Consider the following 19,380-nt stretch of genomic DNA (forward strand, 5'->3'; position numbering starts at 1 on the left):
GCAGGGAGGGGTGCTGGTGTAGCTGGGGCCACAGGCGCGGTGCTGAGAGTGGCTGGGTGGGACCCTGGGGGCTCTTGATGATGGTGGTCTTTTTTCTGGCATGGTATGGGGTCCCTGCTTCTTTGCTTGTTGGTGGGTGTCCAGCCTTGTGCCACCAGTGCTGCCACTGCTTGGGAGGGCGGGAGAGGCAGATGCCCACGGCAGTTTGTCTGCTTGGGGTGAGGATGCTTAATCCCCAAAGGTGCTTGTGGGCATGCTGCCACTAAAAGCAGATCCCAGCATCCCGGCAGGGCAGCTGGGAAGGCTTGGCAGAGGCACAGCAAAGCCCCGAGTGTGCCACGGTGCTCCCAGAGCGGTGGTGTAGGGTTGGAGGAGAGGGGTGGTGTAGGGTTGGAGGAGAGGGGACAGCGTGTGCCTGAGCTTGGCAGCTCCCCGTGGTGGCCTGGCCCCCCTCAGCTCTGTGGGTACCAGCTGGCTTCGGGGTGGCCGCTTTCCATCACTGAAGGGGAGAGGAGCGTTTCCTTGACCAGCCGCCACCATGCATACTGGGCACGCACCACGAGAAGGGAGCACAGACCTTCTGGTCAGTGGTGAACCGGCTGCCGCTGTCAGGCAATGCCGTGCTCTGCTGGAAGTTCTGCCACGTCTTCCACAAACTCCTCCGGGACGGCCACTCGAACGTGAGTGTCACAGGCCCTGCTCGGCAGCTGCCCCATGGCCAAATCCTTTTCCCAGCGGGACTGTGTGGGGTGGTGGGGGACTGGAAAAGGTCCCACAGCGTGGTTGGTGGGAGATGCTGGTGTGTTGGTGTCCTTCTGGGGGTCAGTCCGGGGTGGGGGTGGATGCAGGGACCCCTCCCTGCCTTGCCACAGCCCCTCTGCACTGCAAATCCCAGTGCAGACTGCAGCATGGGTGCCGGAGGAAACCACTCAGCGTGGGGCATGGGCATCGACGCAGGAGCCACCACCAAGGATCCTGCTGTCCCATGTATATGGGGAAACTGAGGCACCCTGGGGCTGGTGGTAGTGACACCACTGGCAGGCTGCAGGTCAGAAAGGCATCAGGGCCTCCCATTCCTTACCCCAGTTGCCGGTTTGAAGTATGGCACGCCTTTGCCTGCTGCCCACACTGCCTGCTTATTATCACTGTCATTCCTCCAGGTCCTGAAAGACTCTGTGAGATACAAGAACGAGCTGAGCGACATGAGCAGGATGTGGGTAAGCAGCCAACCCCACCACCTGCCACAGTGGGGACACCCCAGGGGTCCCTCAGCAGCACCCGGCACGGTGGCCAGACTGGGGGGGTGGCGTTGACTTGGGGGGTGGTCTCTCCCAGGGGCAGCCAGGCTCCGAGGGCTGAGCAGATGTTCAGCCGTGGCTGACCTGTGGCTGCTGTGATCTCCCTGGGCTGGGTTTGCCAGTCACGTTCGCTATCCCCTTCCACCAGGATCAAATGCCGCCTCCCAGTTTTATGGCAAAACCCAGTAAAACACCGCTCTGACGGTCAAAAGCAGTGCTGAAATCTGCAGAGATGATGAGAAGGTCCTGACCAAATCCCTTCAACATATCTGCTGCAAGCCAGCCTGCAGCCTGTGTGCCACTAGGGAGGGTTTGGCTGTGTTTTTTGGGGGGAGGTGAGGGAGGGGTCACTCATGCTGTAAGGGTAGAAGGCTTGTTCACAGCCTGCCCTGGATCTTAACAGCTTTTTGGTGTCCCCAGGGCCACCTGAGCGAGGGCTATGGACAGCTCTGCAGCATCTACCTCAAACTGCTGAGAACCAAGATGGAGTTCCACACCAAGGTGAGCATCCTCTCCCCAAGACTGCAGCGAGGGCTGGGCGCTGACGTGCTGGGGCAAAAGCAGTGGCGACACTCGGGGCAGGACAGACACTGGCAGAGCCATCCCAGTGCTGTCCTCTCCTCTGTCCTGGCTGTTCTGCTGCCTCCATGAAACGTGCCCCAGGCTGCCGGTGTCCATCCTTGGCCTGGATCAAACTTGGCCCGAGGACCAGTGCTTTGGGGGTGGCAGGTTTCATGGTGGACCAGGGCTCCTTGAAGGGGGCTGGGCTAGGAGTTGGGGTGCTATGAGAAACAGTAAGAGACCCCCAGTGTTTGGGGTGCATGTTCTCTCCCAGGTATCCTAGATGTGGAAGGAGGTGGAAGAGAGGTGTGGGGTTCTGGAGTAGGGAGGGCTTATGGGGGCCATGCCATGCTGTGCCACACCGTCAGAGCAGCTGCTGCCCATCCCCAGCACTGCCCTGGCAAGATCCACAAGAGCTAGAGCAAGCCCTGGTGGCAGGGACAGGCAGGAGACAGCGTAGGCAGGGCAAGGGCCAGCACTGAGGTGTAAATCTGGAAAACCCTTATAGTGCAGCCTGGCTTTTCTGCATCACCATGGACATGGGGAGGGATGCTGGGAATTTGGGCTGGGGACGTGTTCCTGTTGGTGCACAAAGGAGGCTGAGCAGGAGCACCTGCTCTGAGCAGCATGCGAGCATGGAGGGTTATTTGCCGTGGTCAGCAAAGGAAATGGATGTGTATAGAAACCTGCCTTTGCTTGGGACCGAAGTTTGGATGTAAGACTTTAGAGCTTTCTGAAATGAGGCTTTCCTATGGGCAGGAAAAGTGCAGTGGAAGTGACAAGTCAGCCTGGATATTTAAGAACGGCCGTGCAGCAATGATGATCTGAGCGCTGCTGAAGCATGCACAACTTCAGTTCTCAGCAGAACTTTAAACAGAGTCACAGATTTGAGTTTCTTTATGAACACCCAGTTCATTGCAGACCATAAATCTCATGTTAGATTTATCAGGCGCTCAGGATGAGGTAGCACAGAGCAAACCCCTTGGTCCCCAGCAGCCTCGGTGCTCCCGGGACTTCTGCGTTCCTTCATCTGTCCCGTTTGATAAACATCGCTACACACAGCATGCCATGGGCTCGGTCCGGCCGGTCTCCCATCCTGTCCCACCCACTGCTGTCCCCAGCCTGAAATAATCAGTGCCAGTCACCAAAATTCATATTTTCTCTCTCCCCTTTGGGCTCTTGGGCCATGTGTGCTCCTGGGCACAGGAGCATCCTGGGGGAATTCAGGTATCCATCACACATGGATTTTTTCCTCATCATCAGGAGCTTGTTTCCAGCCTCCGGAGCAGCACTGCTGTGCGGGTCCCTTCCTTGGGCTGGCCCTTGGGGAAGGGGTGCTGGCTCCAGACCTGCTCCATGCGTGTCGTGCTGGCTGCCGGGGCAGTGGGGAGCACATTTACACTAAGTAACGTGGCATGTCCCGCCTCAGGAAGCCACACGCGTCGATGAAACTTCCTATTTAGGTAGAGGCTTTCTTATAGAATAAAATAGAATATACTTGTGCTGTGAAAATAACAGTGTGCTGCCAAGAGCAGGATGGAAGGTTGTGGTGGGCTTGTACCTGAGCGCATCCCTGCATGGCTTTGAGCACCCTCATCCTCACGGTTACTGGCTGTGGCCGGACACCTGCGATGTTTCCTTACTTTTCGAGCCCTGCTGGAAAGAGGTGTTTTGTGAAGCCAGGCTGTACCCATCACCCCAGTTTGGTTTGGAGCTGTGACGTGACCTTCCCTGAAGTGCCTGGGCAGCATGAGGAGGCTTTGCCCCTTGGAGCAGATACTGGCTCCTTCCCCTCCAGCTCTCGTCGATGCTGTGCACAAGCTGGCAGCCCCATCTCCTGCCTGCTCAGCAGTTTTCTAAGCCCCAGGAGAAGTGGCTTTTCTTGCTGGGGAGAATATGGGCACCATGCACTGGGGATGCTGCAGTCAGCCAGGGCTCAGCAGACCTCGTGTTAGCCTTCTTTTGCCCCACATCACTCCCTCGGTGCTTCCAAAGAGCCACGCTGGTCTCTTGCACCAAGATCAGCAGCCCTGGTGCTCCCAGAGCTGTGGCCAGAGCAGGAGATAGTCCGAAACCCTTTCCTGACTCCTGTTTCCCCACGCAGAATCCCCGCTTCCCCGGCAATCTCCAGATGTCCGACCGGCAGCTTGACGAAGCAGGGGAGAATGACGTCAATAATTTGTGAGCACAGGGCAGGGGTGGGAGGCAGGGGAGGGGTGTGGATGCAGGCGGGGTGGTACAGCACTGCCCAGCCGCACCGGCAGCATGACCAAGCTGGGGACGGGACCTTGCACATTCCCACCAGCCCTGCCGTGGGTGCTGGGAGCAGGCAGAGCCCCTGGGCAGGGCTGGTGCATCCACACTGGAGCACCCGCTCATCCCTCTGGTGTCTGGCACAGGTTGAGGCCCGGGGGTGGCTCCGAGGATGGCTCCGAGGATGCTCCCCAACCATCCTCATCCCTTTTTCTTAGTTTTCAGCTGACAGTGGAGATGTTTGACTACCTGGAGTGTGAGCTGAACCTCTTCCAGACAGGTATGCCCCCATGCTGCCTTGCCGGAGGTTTGGGGGGGGGGGGGTCGATGGGGGCTGAGCTGCACTGGGGGAAGGCTGGGAAGGATGCTGTCTAAGGGCGTCACAGCTTCTCTCTTTTCTGGGCACTTCACCTGAGCTGTTATTAGCTGAAGTCCCGGCGTGCCATACTGCCTTGTGGCATCCCTCTGGCAGTGCCTTGAGGCTGGTCACATCACCTCACCCCACTCCCTGCCACCTGCATGGCTTCCACCACCCAGGCTTTGGGCTCTCCCACTCCAGCAGCCTCCCCAGGCTGAATCTCTTCTTGTCTTACTTGTGGGCTTGCAACAGGTTTCAGTTTTTATTAACAATGAATGCAAGCTGCTGCGGGTGTTTGCGGCAGTGCTGGAGCTGGGGGGGCACCCTGCCCTCCTCCTGCACAAGCAAGCAGAGGGGTAAAAACAAACCAGTCTCAGCCCTCAGGGCTGTCACACACCTCTGCACACTCGAGCAGGGTCAGGTTTAGAGTAAATTGAAGCAACTCTGGAACAAGCCTTGATCTGCTGCAGGCATCAGGCTGTGGGTGCTGGCAGGGCAGGGCTCTGTTTCAGCAGAACTGGAGCAGCACCTTCACCTTGTGCCCACGCCCTGGCACAGCGGGATGGTGCCCGTGCCGGGGAGCTCATCCGTGTGGCACAGCCCCATCCTCAGAGTGCTCGCGGGGGCGCTCACTGCTCTGCCCATTGGAGGGGAGTTGCTGGATAGAGGGAGTTGAAGCTGCCATCTTCTTCTACCACCCTAATAGTCTGCCAGCTGCCCGAGCACACTCTGTGGGCAGGTGTCCCACGACTTGTGGGAGACCCACAAGGACAGTCACTGGACATATCTCCAGCAGCCCGGCATCCCACGCCCCGGGCTGGCCCCAGCTCTGGCAGAAATACCTTCGTGCCCTTGTGTCATGGGGCACATCCTGGCACGAGATGCAATTCGACGTGATGTGGATGGAGGGCTGTGGGTGTGAGGTGCTGCCTGCTGCTCCTGGCTGCTCTGGGAGCGTCCCCCACCAGCACGCCTGGCGCGCCTGGATGCCAGCGGGACAGCAGCAATGGGCAGAGCACAGGGGCCGTGTGTTCTCGGGGGGCCGGGAGCAATGCCTGCGGACCCAGCTGGGGCATGGGGTGCTGGGCACCTCCAGCCCATGGTGCCCAGTTAAAGTGTTCCCAGGCCTGCGTGGGGGTCCCAGGTGGGAATTTCCCTGCCCACTGATGTAAATGGCTGCGGGGCAGTGGGCTGGGTCCCCAAGGGCCAGCGGGTAACTTGCTCTGGGCGAAGGTCTGGCTCCAGGTGATGTTTGTGGACACAGCCGACAGTGTGGCACCCGGCGGTGCTGTCGGTGCCGCCGTGGCCTGATCCCATGTTCCTTCCCCGCAGTGTTCAGTTCCCTGGACATGTCGCGCTCAGTGTCGGTGACGGCCGCGGGTCAGTGCCGCCTGGCCCCGCTCATCCAGGTGATCCTGGACTGCAGCCACCTCTACGACTATACCGTCAAGCTGCTTTTCAAGCTCCACTCCTGTGAGTGTCCCCAGCGCCACTGCCTCGGGCGGGGGAGGACATGGAGGGGGACACTGGGGGTCACCATCCGGGTCAGGCTGGGCTGTTCACCCCCTTTTGTCTCCTTCCCAGCCTTTTTGGGGGGACGAAGGGAGTTGCCATGGCAAGGAATGAGGAGGTGCAAGTGCTGGGGGAGCCTGCCCCGCTGAACACCCCTCAGCCACAGGGACAGTGCCCCCCAGGAGCTCTCCTGGCTTTGGGGAGGCACTGGCTGCAGAACCCATGTCCCCCAGGACCTCCAGTTGCTGTGGTGGCTGCCTGAATGCCAGCTTGCTGCTTTTCCCTGTCCTGGGAGCATCTGGGGGGGACGCCATCCGCTTCTGCAGCGAGGCACTGAGCCCAGCACATTCAGACCCTGGGGAGGAGGGTGGCCATCTCTGGGAAAGACCCATCCCCACGTGGCTGTCCCCCAGTGGGTTGTCCCCTGATCCGTGTTCCTTCCCAGCACAGAGGTGCCTGGTGATGTTTCTGCTTGCTGCTTCTTCCAGGTCTGCCAGCGGATACACTGCAGGGCCACCGGGATCGCTTCCTGGAGCAGTTCAGAAAGTGAGTGCCCAGACCTGGGGCGCTGGCTCCCCGCTGCTGGGGATGCTCTGGGGGCGCACCCAGGGCAGAGGGGGTGCAGAGGGGTGCTGGAGCCCCTGTGCCAGGGCTCAGCAGCTGTGTGATGGAGATGGCAGACGTGTATGAGTCAGTCTTGCCTGGGTCTCTGAAATCCAGCCTGCTTCGACTTTCGTTTTCTTCCAGGACAGCGGCTCCGCTTGGCTAATCCACAGTTATTGAATTACCAGATAACAGCGTTGTTAATTCTAACGAGGCATTCAGCCACTGACAGCATGTCTGACCATTTAAAACCCTCAAACCTTTTAATTGCAGTTTTAAATGCAATTTGCAGCTGGCATGCTGAGATGAAAGCCTGGGCATGGGCTGAAAAGCTGAGCAGGGGGTTGCTGCTGGGGACACCCTGGGGGCGCCCCAGACTGGGTGTTGGGTGAGCAGGGTGCTCAGCACCCTTAACAGCATTTTCTGCTTGTGATGGCTCTGATGGCTCTGTCAGGAAAGGGATTCATTGGTAGGAGAAGTGAGCTGGGAGACTGCAAGCAGCATGTGGAGGTGGTTTGAGATGCTGCTGCAGGAGGGAGGGTCTTCGCAAGCCCTGGGGGCGACTCACACTTATGGTGCTGGGGGCGTGGGAGAGGGAAAAGAGATTTTCCCCCTAGTTCTGTTGAATTCCCCAAAAAATGCCAGTTGCACAAAGCTGAAGGAGCTTGTTAGAAGGGGCAGCCACAGGATGAAACCTTTGGTTGTTCAAAGCTGAGGAGGGGTCCATGAATTGCCTGGGAGAGAGCTTGGGTGCCCGGAATGCGGCTGGGTGGTGCAGTGCAGCAGAGGTGGCTTTGGGGTTGGAAAGACATCTAAAGGGCTCACAGCATCTGTCTGTCCCAAATCAAGATACCAATAAAAGAGATTTTAAAAGCAGGAGATAAAAGGTGTAGGACGAGCAGAACCAAGTCATGGTCACCCAGTTACCTGAGACCTCAGACGTGTGATGCTGCTGGAATATTGCCAGTGCCCCAGGGCTGAGAGATGCTGTGGTGCTGGTTCATAAAAAGGGCTCGAGGAATAGGGAAGGGAGGCAGCCCAGGGGCTGAGCCAGCTCTTGGCACAGCAGGGGAACAGCGAGTGGGATTAGGGTCTTCCGTGTGACATGGGGGAGCTGGGCGTTGGGTACATGAGAGGCCATGAGCTGCTGCAGGGTGATTTGCAGTGGGAATTAAGGTATTTATTTCCAAAATAAATACTGAGGGGAAAATGGAACTATCCTGAGAAAAGCTGAGTGGTACAGCTGAGGTGCTGGGGGGAAAGGGTGGCATCCAGGAGGGTCCTGGACAGGCCAGCGCAGTGGGTCCATGAGAACCTCATGAAGTTCAACCAGGCCAAGTGCAAGGTCCTGCACCTTGGTCGGGGCAATCCCCAGCATCAGCACAGACTGGAGGGTGGGGGCATGGGGGGATGGATGGAGATCACCCCAAGGAGAAGGACTGGAGGATACTCTTGAGTTGTTGAGTGACAAATGGGACATCAGCCAGCAACGTGCACTTGCAGCCCAGAAAGCCAAACACCTCCTGGGCTGCATCACCAGCAGCTCAAGGGAGGGGATGCTCCCCCTCTGCTCCGCTCTCCTCACAGCCCCCCGCAGCGCTGCTCCAGCTCTGGGGTCCCCAGCACAAGGCAGTGGCTTTGAACTGAATGACGGTGGGGTTAGGCTGGACAGAGGGAAGGAATGTTGCACCACGAGGGTGGTGACACGGGCACAGGCTGCCCAGAGCGGCTGTGGGTGCCCCATCCCTGGCAGGGGTCAGGGCCAGGTGGGACGGGGCTGGGAGCAGCCTGGGCTGGGGGGAGGGGGCCCTGCCCGTGGCATGATGCTATGAGATGTGAGGGCACTGGATTAGTAACTGCAGAAAGGAGAGGAGACAAATGGTTGGATTTTGTACCAGTGAGTATGTCGAGGTGATCTCCAGCGATGGTGCTGGAACCAGTCCTCTCGCTGTATTTTAAATGAGCTCAAAAAAGAGCGTGCAGTGAAGTGCCGTGGCCTCTGGTACGTGATTGTTTAGGGTAGTCGAAATGAAAACTGACCACTGAGAGCAGGGGGAGGATGTCATGGCACTGAGGGACAGCTCAATTCAGGTCACAAACTGCAAACCAGTGCTTGTGGGAAAAACACAGGGCATGGACGTCGGCAGATAGCAGGGGTTTGCATGGGCTCTGACCACCCAGGGCAGAGACCTTGGGGTGGGTACCAAGATACCTGCTGGGGTGGCTGGGGGGGAGGGGAGCCCCGAGTGGCACAGCCAGGCACTGCCACGCCTCCCCAGAACTGCAGATCCAAAGGGAGGTAGCCCTGCTCCTGGGGGAGATGCTGCTGTGGGGAGCTGAAGGTGATGATGCAGACGTGGCCTCCAGGCAGGAAGCCCCCAACCCGCTGATGGCTGGGGTCATTGTGGGAGCAGTGGTGGTGTTTCTCTGCTGTCCCTTTCAAGCTCTGGCTGTGGTGAGGACAGCACAGAGAGGTGGCTGTGCCTCGATGCATCCCAGTGCAGCCATTCTGCTGCGGCTCATGGATTCATAGACTCAAGTGCTTTGGTTTAAAGTGACCTTGAAGACCATCTAGTCTAACTCCTCTGCTATAGGCAGGGACATCTCCCACTAGAGCAGGTTGCTCAAGTTTCAGGTCCTTATCCCTGCTCATCAGGTCCCGGCGTTACGGGAAAAAGTCTCCAGCAGTCAGTTTTTGTCAGAGAAGGGAGGCTGCTGATGGGATCTTCCCAGGAGCTGCTGTGGGTTTGGTGGCAGCACATACCATGTCCCCTCCGGCACAGCCCAGTGGCCCCCTCCTGGAGCCAGGCAGAGGGTTGGAGCTACCTGCATTTGCTATGGGCTGTCTGGGTTGGGTCCCTAACCATTCCTTGCCCCTTGCAGGCTGAAGGACCTCTTCTACCGCTCCAGCAACCTGCAGTACTTCAAGCGGCTGATTCAGATCCCACAGCTGCCAGAGGTGAGACCCTGTGGCCCCCAGGCCCCCATGGCCAGGAGCAGCAATGGGGCCGGTGGCACTGGGAGGGTGTCCAAAAAGGGTCACCTGCTGCCTTGCCCGGCTTCCCAGGGCCAGTGACAGCGTGGGGCTCGTGGGGCCTGAGGCTCATCCTTGCAGCCCTCTCTGGGTGGGAACCTGCAGGATGGAGGTGTCCCTCTGGCTGGGATCCCCTCGCGCACTGACCCTCAGCCCTTGCCAGGATCAGTCCCCATGGGTCCTGGCTGCATTCCCACGAGTCTGGGCATGACCACCTCAGCATCTGGGCAGGATTTTGGCCAACTGTGCCTGAAATCCTGCGGCAGTGCTGGTCCCCCAGCACCCAGCCGTGCTCCCCTCCCTCCTCAGAACCCTCCCAATTTCCTGCGTGCCTCGGCGCTGTCGGAGCACATCAGCCCCGTGGTGGTCATCCCCGCTGAGGCATCCTCACCTGACAGCGAGCCCATCACAGACCTGGTGGAGATGGACACGGCCTCACAGGTGAGCCGCTGTGGTGCTGCCTGTGCCCTCGGGATGTAGAGGGGATGGTGGGTGCCCTTCAGCTCTGAGACTGGGATTATTTCTCCAAAACCGTGCCGCGGTGGGGCTGAGACAGTGGGGATGGCCTCAGGCACAGGGGAGCATCCCTGCAGGGGGCTGGGTGGGTGCTGGGTGTCACTTGTGAGTGCTGCTAGGTCTGAAACTAGGCTGAATTCATCTCACAGGGCTTTTCTTAGTGGTTTGGTGCCCTCCAGTGATGGCCAGCTGGAGATGTTTGGCTTTCCAACATGGCAGCTCAGCTCTGTGTGCTTGCATTAGGTCTTCACGCCCCTCTCAACCCAGGGTTGTCCTCAGGCTCTTGAGTGTTTCGGATGGGGAGGGGAGGGGGTGTGTGGCGACATGACTTTGGGGATCTTGCCCCCCCCGGAAGTTAGGAGGGGACAGAGCAGAGATGCTCCATGTTGAACATGTCCCAGCACATTCAGCATGCTGGGAGCAGCGACGGGGATCCAGCCCTGGTGCCCAGGCAGCAGCCCTGCCAGCACGTGGGCTGGCTTGGTGGTGCTGCGGGGGACGTGGAGGGGGGCGAGGGCTCCTTGGTGGTGGTGGGTTCACTCCAGGTCCATGCTGCTCTCCCCGCAGAGCCTGTTTGACAACAAGTTTGATGACATCTTCGGCAGCTCTTTCAGCAGTGACCCCTTCAACTTCAACAGCCAGAACGGGATGAATAAGGATGACAAGTAAGCAGTCCTGGTGATGCCGCGGAGGCGGATGAGTTTGGACGGGGAGCTCCCTCCCCGGCACAGCACCACAGCCACCTTCCAGGCTGGTGTGACGAAGGAGCTGCGGTGGCACAGGGGATGCCTCCCCTCCCAGGATGCATCCCCATGGCACCGGCGTGGCTGGTGGCAATGACAATGTACCTGGTGTCTCTCCTTCCCAGGGAACGGTTAATTGAGCAGCTTTATGGGGAGATTGCAGCCCTGAGGGAGGAGCTGGAGAACTTCAAGGCTGAGGTGGGTGACAGCTATCCAGTGGTGTCACACAGTGAGCACTCATGCAGCACTCAGGGGCAGGATGAGACCCAGCACTCACTGGGAATGGGGCTGGTGGGATGGTGGCTGCGTCCCCAGGTGGGCAAGGTCATGACCTTTTCTGTCCTGCCCTGTCCCTGATGGCTTCTGCATCCCTGGTGCAGCCATTCCTGCCCACACAGGGGTCTCTACGTGTGCCAGGGGGCTGTGTCCCTGCTGGGTGGGGGGGGGGGGAGGCTCACTCCCACTGCCCAGCATCCTTAGTGCTTCACCCTGCTGCATGTGCGGCTCTTGGGATGCTAGCCATTCGGTGGCCACCAGACAGTACTGGTAGGCATTGGACAGTGCCTGCTTGCCTGCCATCCTTGCAGAGCGCACGGGGCGCAGTGCAGCTGCGCGGTCGCGCCAGCGAGCTAGAGGCTGAGCTGGCTGAGCAGCAGCACCTGAAGCAGCAGGCGCAGGACGAGAGTGAGTTCCTGCGCGCAGAGCTGGAGGAGCTGAAGAAGCAGCGGGAGGACACTGAGAAGGCACAGAGGAGCCTGACAGAGATTGAAAGTGAGCGGGGAGAGCTGGCACCCAGCGTGGGGTGAGGGTGAGCGCCAGGGTGGGGGTCCTGGGCGCTCACCTCGGCATCCCTGCGTGCATGGCAGGACGGGCGCAGGCCAACGAGCAGCGCTACAGCAAGCTGAAGGAGAAGTACAGTGAGCTGGTGCAGAACCACGCCGACCTGCTGCGGAAGGTGGGCTCCCTGAAACTCCCTCGGCATCGCCTTTCCCATCCATGCCCCTGATACCGGGGGTCACTGAGCCCCCTCTCTGCCATCACCAGAATGCAGAGGTGACCAAGCAGGTGACGGCGGCCAGGCAGGCCCAGGGGGATGTGGAGCGGGAGAGGAAAGAGCTGGAGGATTCCTTCCAGCGGGTGAGCGAGCAGGCTCAGAGGAAGGTGAGTAGGGATGGGGTGGAGGGACACATGCCAGGGATGGGATGGGAGCTTCCCCATGGAACACCGTTGCCAGTAACCTCTCTTCTTGCCTGCAGTCTCAGGAGCAGGCAGAGGTGCTGGACACGCTGAAGCGGGAGCTGGCAGCCAGCAGACAGGAGCTGCAGGTCCTCCAGAGCACACTGGAGTCCAGCACGCAGGTGAGAGCCCATGGGTGGCCCCTGCCAGCCCCACCACTGCCCTGGGGCAGGCAGCCTGGGCGAAGGAGTGGCCTGCCTGCCGTCATGGTGCTTGGGCAAGGTATCACCCAGTCAGGAGGTGTTAGCCATCCTTGGCCTGATAACCAACTCCCTGTCTTCTTCCTCCCCACATCTAGACAGGTTTAATGATCATATCAGGGGTTTAACGCTCCTGGGCACAAGAGCATGCAGAGCAATGGCCAGCACAAATCGCTGGACAAAATCCCTGCAAGAGCAGGGTCAGGCAAGGCGGCCCTGCCCGCTGTAAAACCCAGGCAGGGAGCGTGCCATCGCATTGCGAGCCTTTGCATGAGCTTGCTGCTGTGCCAGAGGGTATTTCGTGCCTGCAAAGCTGTGCAGGACAGCAGGGGTGTCCAGGTTTGTTGTAGAAGCCAGAAGCTGGCAGGAAAATGGAGCTGCCTGTCCCTGGGGTGGGCAGAGACTCTGCAGCAGGACGAGGATGGGGCAGAGCTGGCTCCAGGGCTAGGAGCCAGTGCCCTTCATCTTTTCCTCCGTCGGGATGTTGACAGTCATAGCAGAAGTGATTTTTTTTTTCCACTGGTAAAGCAAAAGGGCTCCCCAGGAAGCCTCGGCTGGCCCCACGCGAGGCTGTGGGTGCTGCAAGGGTGCTGCCACGTGGTGGGTGATGCAGAGCTCTGACCTGCATGGACTGCGATGTACCCAGCCCAAACCAGGATCCTAAATGAGTGTTCACCCTTGGCACAGCCCTGACCACTGTTTTGTGCCCACCCAGGCAGGAGCGGAGCAGAGCACCCGGATTGCTGGTCTGGAGCAGGAGAGGGACAGCCTGAGACTGGCAGCGGAGCGGCACGGGGAGGAGGTGGCTGCCCTGCAGACCGAGCTGCAGCAGCTGCAGGACACGCTCAGCCGCGAGCAGGAGAGCAGCAAGATGGAGCTGGAGACGTTGCAGACCCAGCTGAGAGACAAGGTACCCTGGGGGCACCACCAGCACAGGGCATCTCCCTCCCCACTGAGCTGCAGGGCTCTGGTGGAGCTGGAGGCAGTGACGGGGAGTGGGGGTGATCCCTGCCAGGGGGGGGGAGGGGCATGATGCCTGCGCTGGCTTGGCAGGAAGGTGAGGAGCAGGCACTGCAGCGGCGCCTGGCCGAGGAGCAGTTCGCCTTGCTGCAGGGCACTGCGCAGGAGGCGGAGCGGATGGTGCAGGATGCCCTCAGTCGCCTGGAGGATCCCGCTCACATCGGCTGCACCGGCTCAGCAGGTGAGTTCCCTGGTGCTTGGCAAACCTGGCGTTATCCCAGCGGCAGAGACGCAGGGACGCCCCGCGTTTGAGTCCTGCCTGCTGTCTGCCTGCAGATTGCCTCCTGTCCAGGACACTAGCGGCCTCCGAGTGTGTGGAGCGGCTGAGGGACGCGCACAGCAAATACCTTTCCAACCACGCAGGTGAGAGCCAGCAGCGCTGGTGGGGGCTGGGCTGGGGGAAAGGGGCAGCACCCGCCAAGGCTGAGGCCTGTTCTGCTCTCCCGCTGCAGCTGTGGGCTCCCTGCTGCCCTGCCTGGCCCTCTTCGCCCACCTTGTCAGTGACACCCTCCTGCAGGGCAGCGCTACCTCCCACATGGCCCCCATGGAGCCTGCCGACCGTGAGTGCTGCCCGATGGCAGGATGCTGGGGCGGGCAGGATGCTGGGGCGGGCAGGATGCTGGGGCAAGTAGGATGCTGGGGCAGGCAGGGGCCAGGGTGGGCAGGGGACTGGGCAGGCAGGATGCTGGGGCAGGCAGGGGCCAGGGCGGGCAGGATGCTGGGGCAAGTAGGATGCTGGGGCAGGCAGGGGCCAGGGCGGGCAGGAGCTGGGGCAGACAGAGGTTGGGTGTCCCTGTCCCCACGTGCAGCACCCTCAGCCTCTTGTGCTGCCTGCGCAGGTCTGCTGGAGATGTGCAAGCAGTGCGGCAGCAAGGCTGTGAGCTACCTCAGTGCCCTGCAAGACCCAGGGACAGTGGAAGGCGCCGACTGCAGCCTGGTGACAACCTGCCTGAGGCAGATCAGCGCCATCGGGGAGGTGGGTGGCCCAGGAGGGCTGGTGTGACGGGGTCAGGCCACGGCGGGCACCTGCCAGAGGGGCTGTGCCACCCCTGGACGGTCCCTTTCATCCTGTCCCCTCTGCAGGAGCTGCGGCCCAGAGGGCTGGACATGAAGCAGGAGGAGCTGGGTGACCTGGTGGACAAGGAGATGGCAGCAACGGCAGCGGCCATTGAAACAGCAGCTGCCCGGATTGAGGTGAGGGTTGCTGTGCGTCGCAAGGCACCCATGGGTGCCGTGCCTGCCAGGACCACTGGCTCAGTACATCCTCTCCCCCCTCCACCAGGAGATGCTGAGTAAGGCACGAGCTGGTGACACTGGGGTCAAACTGGAAGTGAATGAGAGGTGAGCGGGGGCTGGGGCACTGGAGGGGGCCAGGCAGGCAGGCTGGGGCCCAGGGCTGCAGGCAGAGTGGCTGCCCCACAGCTCTGGGGTCTCCCTGCCCCACATGTGGGGCTCAGTGGGGCTTGTCTCGCAGGATCCTGGGCTCCTGCACGGGCCTCATGCAGGCCATCCATGTCCTGGTCCTGGCCTCCAAGGACCTCCAGAGAGAGATCGTGGAGAGCGGACGGGTGAGCCGCGGGCAGGGGTGCAAGCACAGCACGGGGCAGCAGGAGCTGGGCCAGCCGTGGGTCACCGCACACTTGCAGGGGACCTGCTGCCCCAAGCTTGGCCTGTTGGGGCATCAACGCTGGCTGCCAGGAGCTTCTGCCCCAGCCCCAGCGTCTCACCATGGCCATGGTCCCTGGGGTGTCACAGAGGTCCCTGATCCCCCTTCCCATGTGGGGGACCCCGTGACCCCCTGGGCTCACTGTCTCCCCAGCTGCTATGCACATCCTAAATGAAACCGTGACGTACTCCATTTCCCTGAGAGCAAGGGGTTTGGGGGTCCCCAGCCCTGCCCACCCCCCCGTCCCCAAAGTGTGACCATGCCTTTCCCAATGGCAGGGTGCAGCGTCCCCCAAGGAGTTTTACGCCAAGAATTCCCGGTGGACCGAGGGTCTCATCTCCGCCTCCAAGGCGGTGGGGTGGGGTGCCACCGTCATGGTGTAAGTGCCACCGTCACCAGAGCGGGGAGAGGGTGGCAGGGTGCTGCTGTCCCCACGGGGAGGGGACTGAGGTGGTGGGAGGGTGCTCCAGCCCCTCTCTGCCCTCCTGCAGCGATGCGGCCGATCTGGTGGTGCAAGGCAAGGGGACGTTCGAGGAGCTGATGGTCTGTTCCCGGGAGATCGCCGCCAGCACTGCCCAGCTGGTAGCAGCCTCCAAGGTAGGAGCCCCTCAGGATGCTGCTCCCCTGGCCATGGTTTGGGGTGACCCGGGGGCACCGTGTGGTCACCCCAAACTGCGGGGCTGGTCTTCTGCTTGCCCGGCAGCCCTAAGTGCTCACTGCCCCGGCAGGTGAAGGCTGACAAAGACAGCGCCAACCTTTGTAAGCTCCAGCAAGCCTCCCGGGGTGTCAACCAGGCCACAGCCGGCGTGGTAGCCTCCACCAAAGCTGGGAAGTCGCAGGTGGAGGAGAAAGGTAAGTGTGGGGCCGCAGGACGATAGACCTGCCCCGAAAACTCCGCTCTTTGCACTTGCCCTCTCGGGTGGCTGTGCCCCGGTGGGCTCTGCCTGCCACTGCCCCTCGCTTGCTGCCGGCGTGCGGCATGGTGGCAGACCCTGCCAGCGGCACGGAGCTCCGGGGTGTCCGCGCTGGGGAGCAGAGCTTGAGCAGGGCTGGTGGTGATGTCCTCCACAGACAGCATGGACTTCTCCAGCATGACACTCACCCAGATCAAGCGTCAGGAGATGGACTCGCAGGTAGGAGGTTTGCCCATGTTTTGGGGTACATGCCCACTGGTGCCTTGCTTGGGCTAACAAGGGGGAGACTGCTGGGGCTGGGGGAGGGGGGGGGGGGGCACCAAATGCAGTGGAATGGGGTACCCTGCCCAGCTGCCTGGCCCCAGGCAGCACCAGCTCGTGGGGAGACGCCAAGATGGGAAGGCTGCCATCCGTTTTCCCGGGAGCCACATGCAGGTAGTTGTCAAGCCTTCCCTGACACCATCCCCATCATGGCACAGCAGCCCTGGGCCTCCCCCTGCCCCTGTGTGCCTGCTGCCCCACAGCACCCACCTCTGCCTGGCGTGGGGCAGCCTGGGGAGTTCCCCCTCCCGGGGTGCCCATGCGGGTTGCCCTGCCCACACCTGCCTGCGCAGGCAGCAGCCACCTGAGCTTTATCCCCCTCCCCAGGACCACTTGCTATCAGAGCACTCATGGGATGTACCTTGGTGGTCTTTGGGCTTGATACTGGGGGGATAATGGGTGTGAAGGAGGGGTGCCCAGCCCCACACAGCTCCATGCCAGCTGGGTGCTGTGCTAGGCTGCGGGTTGGCCATGGTGTGCGTGATGTCCTTCAGGTGCGGGTGCTGGAGCTGGAAAACCAGCTGCAGAAAGAGCGGCAGAAGCTGGGGGAGCTGCGCAAGAAGCACTACGAGCTGGCAGGAGTGGCAGAGGGCTGGGAGGAGGACAGTAAGTGAATCCCAGTCCTGCTCCAGGCTGGGAAGCTGCTCTGGGAGGAGTGGGACAGGATGGGGAAGCCCTGCCTGCGGGCCAGGCAGCGAGCGTGCATGGGCTTCACTCCAGCTGGCACAAGTGGAGTCTGGGGATAAGTTGGCACGTGGGCAAAGCTGTGGGGACCACAACCTGTGCAAGTGCCTGTGGGACCTGCATCACTGCTGGGCAGGGTGCTCAGGTGCTGCTGTGAGGCTCTGCTGGCCTGTGAAGACCTGGCGGCCCAGGGGGATGGGGCAGAGGGATGCTGGGGGGCACTGCATGGATCCCCCAGCCCCTTACCTTCTCTTGCCTTCCCCAGCTGCAGAGTAGAAGCAGCGGCAGAAGCAGCCTGCAGGGGACCCCCTACAGCGGGCTGGGACCCAGCTCAGCGCAGCCTTTTGAGAAGACCCACAGTAACGAGGTGCAGATGCCACCCTGAAGCACACATCCTCCGCGCCCCCCGCCAAGAGCTGCCTCCAGCGCACCAGAGCCGCCTGGCGAGGCCCGGGGCCGGAGCAAGGGCTTGCCGGCCTGACGCCAGCCGCAAACCGCACGTGTATTTATTAGAGCTGCTTGGGGTTAGGGGGGTGTCTCCGGGGGGGGTGTCTTTAACCCTTTAGTTTTGTTTTTGCACAGATTCTCTGAACTCTTTGAGCCGGCTCTGGCTGAGCGAGAGCAGTCAGGTTTCTTTTGCCTCTCGCTGCTTCTCCAGCCTTAACCCAGTCCCTGGCTCGGTGCGAACGCCCCCCGCCCTGCGAAGGAGCCTGCCACGGTGCCCAGGGCCCCGGGGTGCAGCTGGGTCGGGAGCCAGCTTTTGGGATGCTGCAGGGCTTGGTGCTAGGTGTGTCCCCCCTGCTTCAGCGGGGATACCAAATGCCTTTGGCCACTGCAGCATCAGGGGAGCGTTCCTGTGGGACAAGCCGGCCCATGGGACCAGGGTGCCGGGAACAGTGCTGGGAGGAGGGAGTGGGGCGGGCAGTGGGGAGGGTGCTGCCATGAGCTCCTGCCCCCCGTGCCTGTCCCTGGTTCCCAAAATGCCCTCACCTCCCAGAGCTGGGCTGCCCTGCCCTGACAGATCACTGTGTTCATGCCAGCAATAAACCCTCCGCAAGGTGCTGGGTGTGGGTTTGGGCCACCCTGGTGCCACCGCACAAGCCACCAGCTCCTGGGGACGGGGGGGTGGCTCTAGGGCAGCAGCACAGAAGGGTTGGGAGGCAGCCAGGGTGCCCCAAAACCAGAGCACCCTGAAGCCAGAGCAAGCAGCTCCTCGTGCTTGCTTGCTCCAGGCTGGTGCCACCCCTGTGTCCTCACCACTCTCTTCAGTGCACGGAGGATTGGTGCTGGCATTCCCATGGGCAGGGGCAGCTGTGGGGCTGGCACCAGCCAGGGAACCTTTGTGCCTTGAAGCAGGGGGGGCTTGGAGGGCAGTGGGGGGCATCTGCCAGCTCCAGGTCCCCCAGCTCATCTTGCTGCAGCAGGAACAGTGATGTCAGACTGCAGCAGTGTCCCTGTCCCTCATGGTCATCACCATGGTCCTGCCAGTGCCCCTTGCAGGGCCAGGGTGTCCTTGCCAGCCTGGCAGCATATCGCTGCCTGCACCCTGCCTTCAGGCAGCTGCCGCTTCCTTGCAGGGGAGACAGCCCGACCAGCCCCCTCGGGGTGTGCTGGGGGTGCAGGATCTGGCCTTTCTCCCTTTAGGAAGCAGTGGCATTGCCCAGAGTAGCTGGGCTGTCACCGCGTGCTTTCCCAGCGAGGCCCATTAGCCCTTGGCTGGTGCTCAGAGCAGTGGGACCCACCTGCAGCCCCCTGCCCAGCCAGGTTGGCCTCGGGGCTGCCACCTCCTAACGCGCAGCAGAGCGCAGCCATCCACCGCGTGGGGACCCAGTGTCCCCACATCCCCCAGCCAGCCCTGCTGCCAACACACCCGCTTCCTGCCCCCAGCCTGCCAGGGACCCCCCGGGGCTCCCACTGCCCCCCAGGCTGTGCTGCGGTACCCGACCTGCTCCCCTCTGGATGCAATACCAACCATCCTGTTCCTGCAGGACACAGGGAGCCCCAAAACCCTCCCCGCTCTTTTGGAGGTGGGGGTGGGTGTTCCTGCATGGGGTACCCCCAACTACCTCAGGCCTCCAGGCCGGGTTGGGGCTGGGGGGCACCGAGGGGGTCATGGGGGCTCGGGGACAGCAGCACCACTTGGCCAAGACCACTTCTCCTCCTCTTGGTATCTTGGCTGGGCGCTGGGGGGGGGGGGGGGGGGCGCAGTCCCTGGCTCTGGGGGCTGGTGATGGGGACGGCGGGGATGTCCCTCTGCTGCAGGTTGGGTTGATTATTTTTTTTTCCCCTCATTGTATAATAATAATTACTATGTCGTGTGTTTTTGATTTTTCAATAAAGCCTTCAGCCCAGCCCTGCCGGCTCTGGGTGGGGACCAGGGAACCTGTGTCACCATGGGGGTTCTGGGGCTCTGCAATCGTGGGTGTGCTCAGCACCCCCTATAAATAACTGGGGGTGGTGT

The 19,380-nt window shown here is 61.4% G+C and overlaps 1 protein-coding gene across 4 annotated transcripts in view; it reads left to right on the forward strand.

The window, feature by feature from the left end:
• HIP1 (huntingtin interacting protein 1) overlaps positions 1-17,394 on the forward strand; it is a 49,318-nt gene extending 31,924 nt beyond the window's left edge. For 2 of the 4 annotated variants that reach the window (XM_040612803.1, XM_040612821.1), the window contains exons 3-31: positions 538-680; positions 1,161-1,217; positions 1,719-1,799; positions 3,964-4,040; positions 4,331-4,392; positions 5,803-5,943; positions 6,471-6,528; positions 9,469-9,544; positions 9,929-10,060; positions 10,703-10,800; positions 11,004-11,076; positions 11,466-11,649; positions 11,745-11,833; positions 11,923-12,039; positions 12,135-12,236; positions 13,030-13,224; positions 13,368-13,515; positions 13,611-13,697; positions 13,787-13,894; positions 14,174-14,310; positions 14,418-14,528; positions 14,617-14,675; positions 14,809-14,902; positions 15,279-15,379; positions 15,492-15,597; positions 15,729-15,852; positions 16,072-16,133; positions 16,730-16,841; positions 17,185-17,394. In XM_040612803.1, coding sequence (XP_040468737.1) covers positions 538-680; positions 1,161-1,217; positions 1,719-1,799; positions 3,964-4,040; positions 4,331-4,392; positions 5,803-5,943; positions 6,471-6,528; positions 9,469-9,544; positions 9,929-10,060; positions 10,703-10,800; positions 11,004-11,076; positions 11,466-11,649; positions 11,745-11,833; positions 11,923-12,039; positions 12,135-12,236; positions 13,030-13,224; positions 13,368-13,515; positions 13,611-13,697; positions 13,787-13,894; positions 14,174-14,310; positions 14,418-14,528; positions 14,617-14,675; positions 14,809-14,902; positions 15,279-15,379; positions 15,492-15,597; positions 15,729-15,852; positions 16,072-16,133; positions 16,730-16,841; positions 17,185-17,195 — 2,945 coding nt within the window. In that variant the 3' untranslated portion in view covers positions 17,196-17,394. Of the gene's footprint in view, positions 1-537; positions 681-1,160; positions 1,218-1,718; positions 1,800-3,963; positions 4,041-4,330; positions 4,393-5,802; positions 5,944-6,470; positions 6,529-9,468; positions 9,545-9,928; positions 10,061-10,702; positions 10,801-11,003; positions 11,077-11,465; positions 11,650-11,744; positions 11,834-11,922; positions 12,040-12,134; positions 12,237-13,029; positions 13,225-13,367; positions 13,516-13,610; positions 13,698-13,786; positions 13,895-14,173; positions 14,311-14,417; positions 14,529-14,616; positions 14,676-14,808; positions 14,903-15,278; positions 15,380-15,491; positions 15,598-15,728; positions 15,853-16,071; positions 16,134-16,729; positions 16,850-17,184 lie in introns of those variants that run through there. The other 2 variants (XM_040612812.1, XM_040612831.1) reach the window with 1 other exon arrangement.
• Positions 17,395-19,380: the final 1,986 nt, after the last annotated feature.

This window comes from Falco naumanni, chromosome 1 (genome assembly GCF_017639655.2).
Source record: "Falco naumanni isolate bFalNau1 chromosome 1, bFalNau1.pat, whole genome shotgun sequence".
Lineage (NCBI taxonomy): Eukaryota > Metazoa > Chordata > Aves > Falconiformes > Falconidae > Falco > Falco naumanni.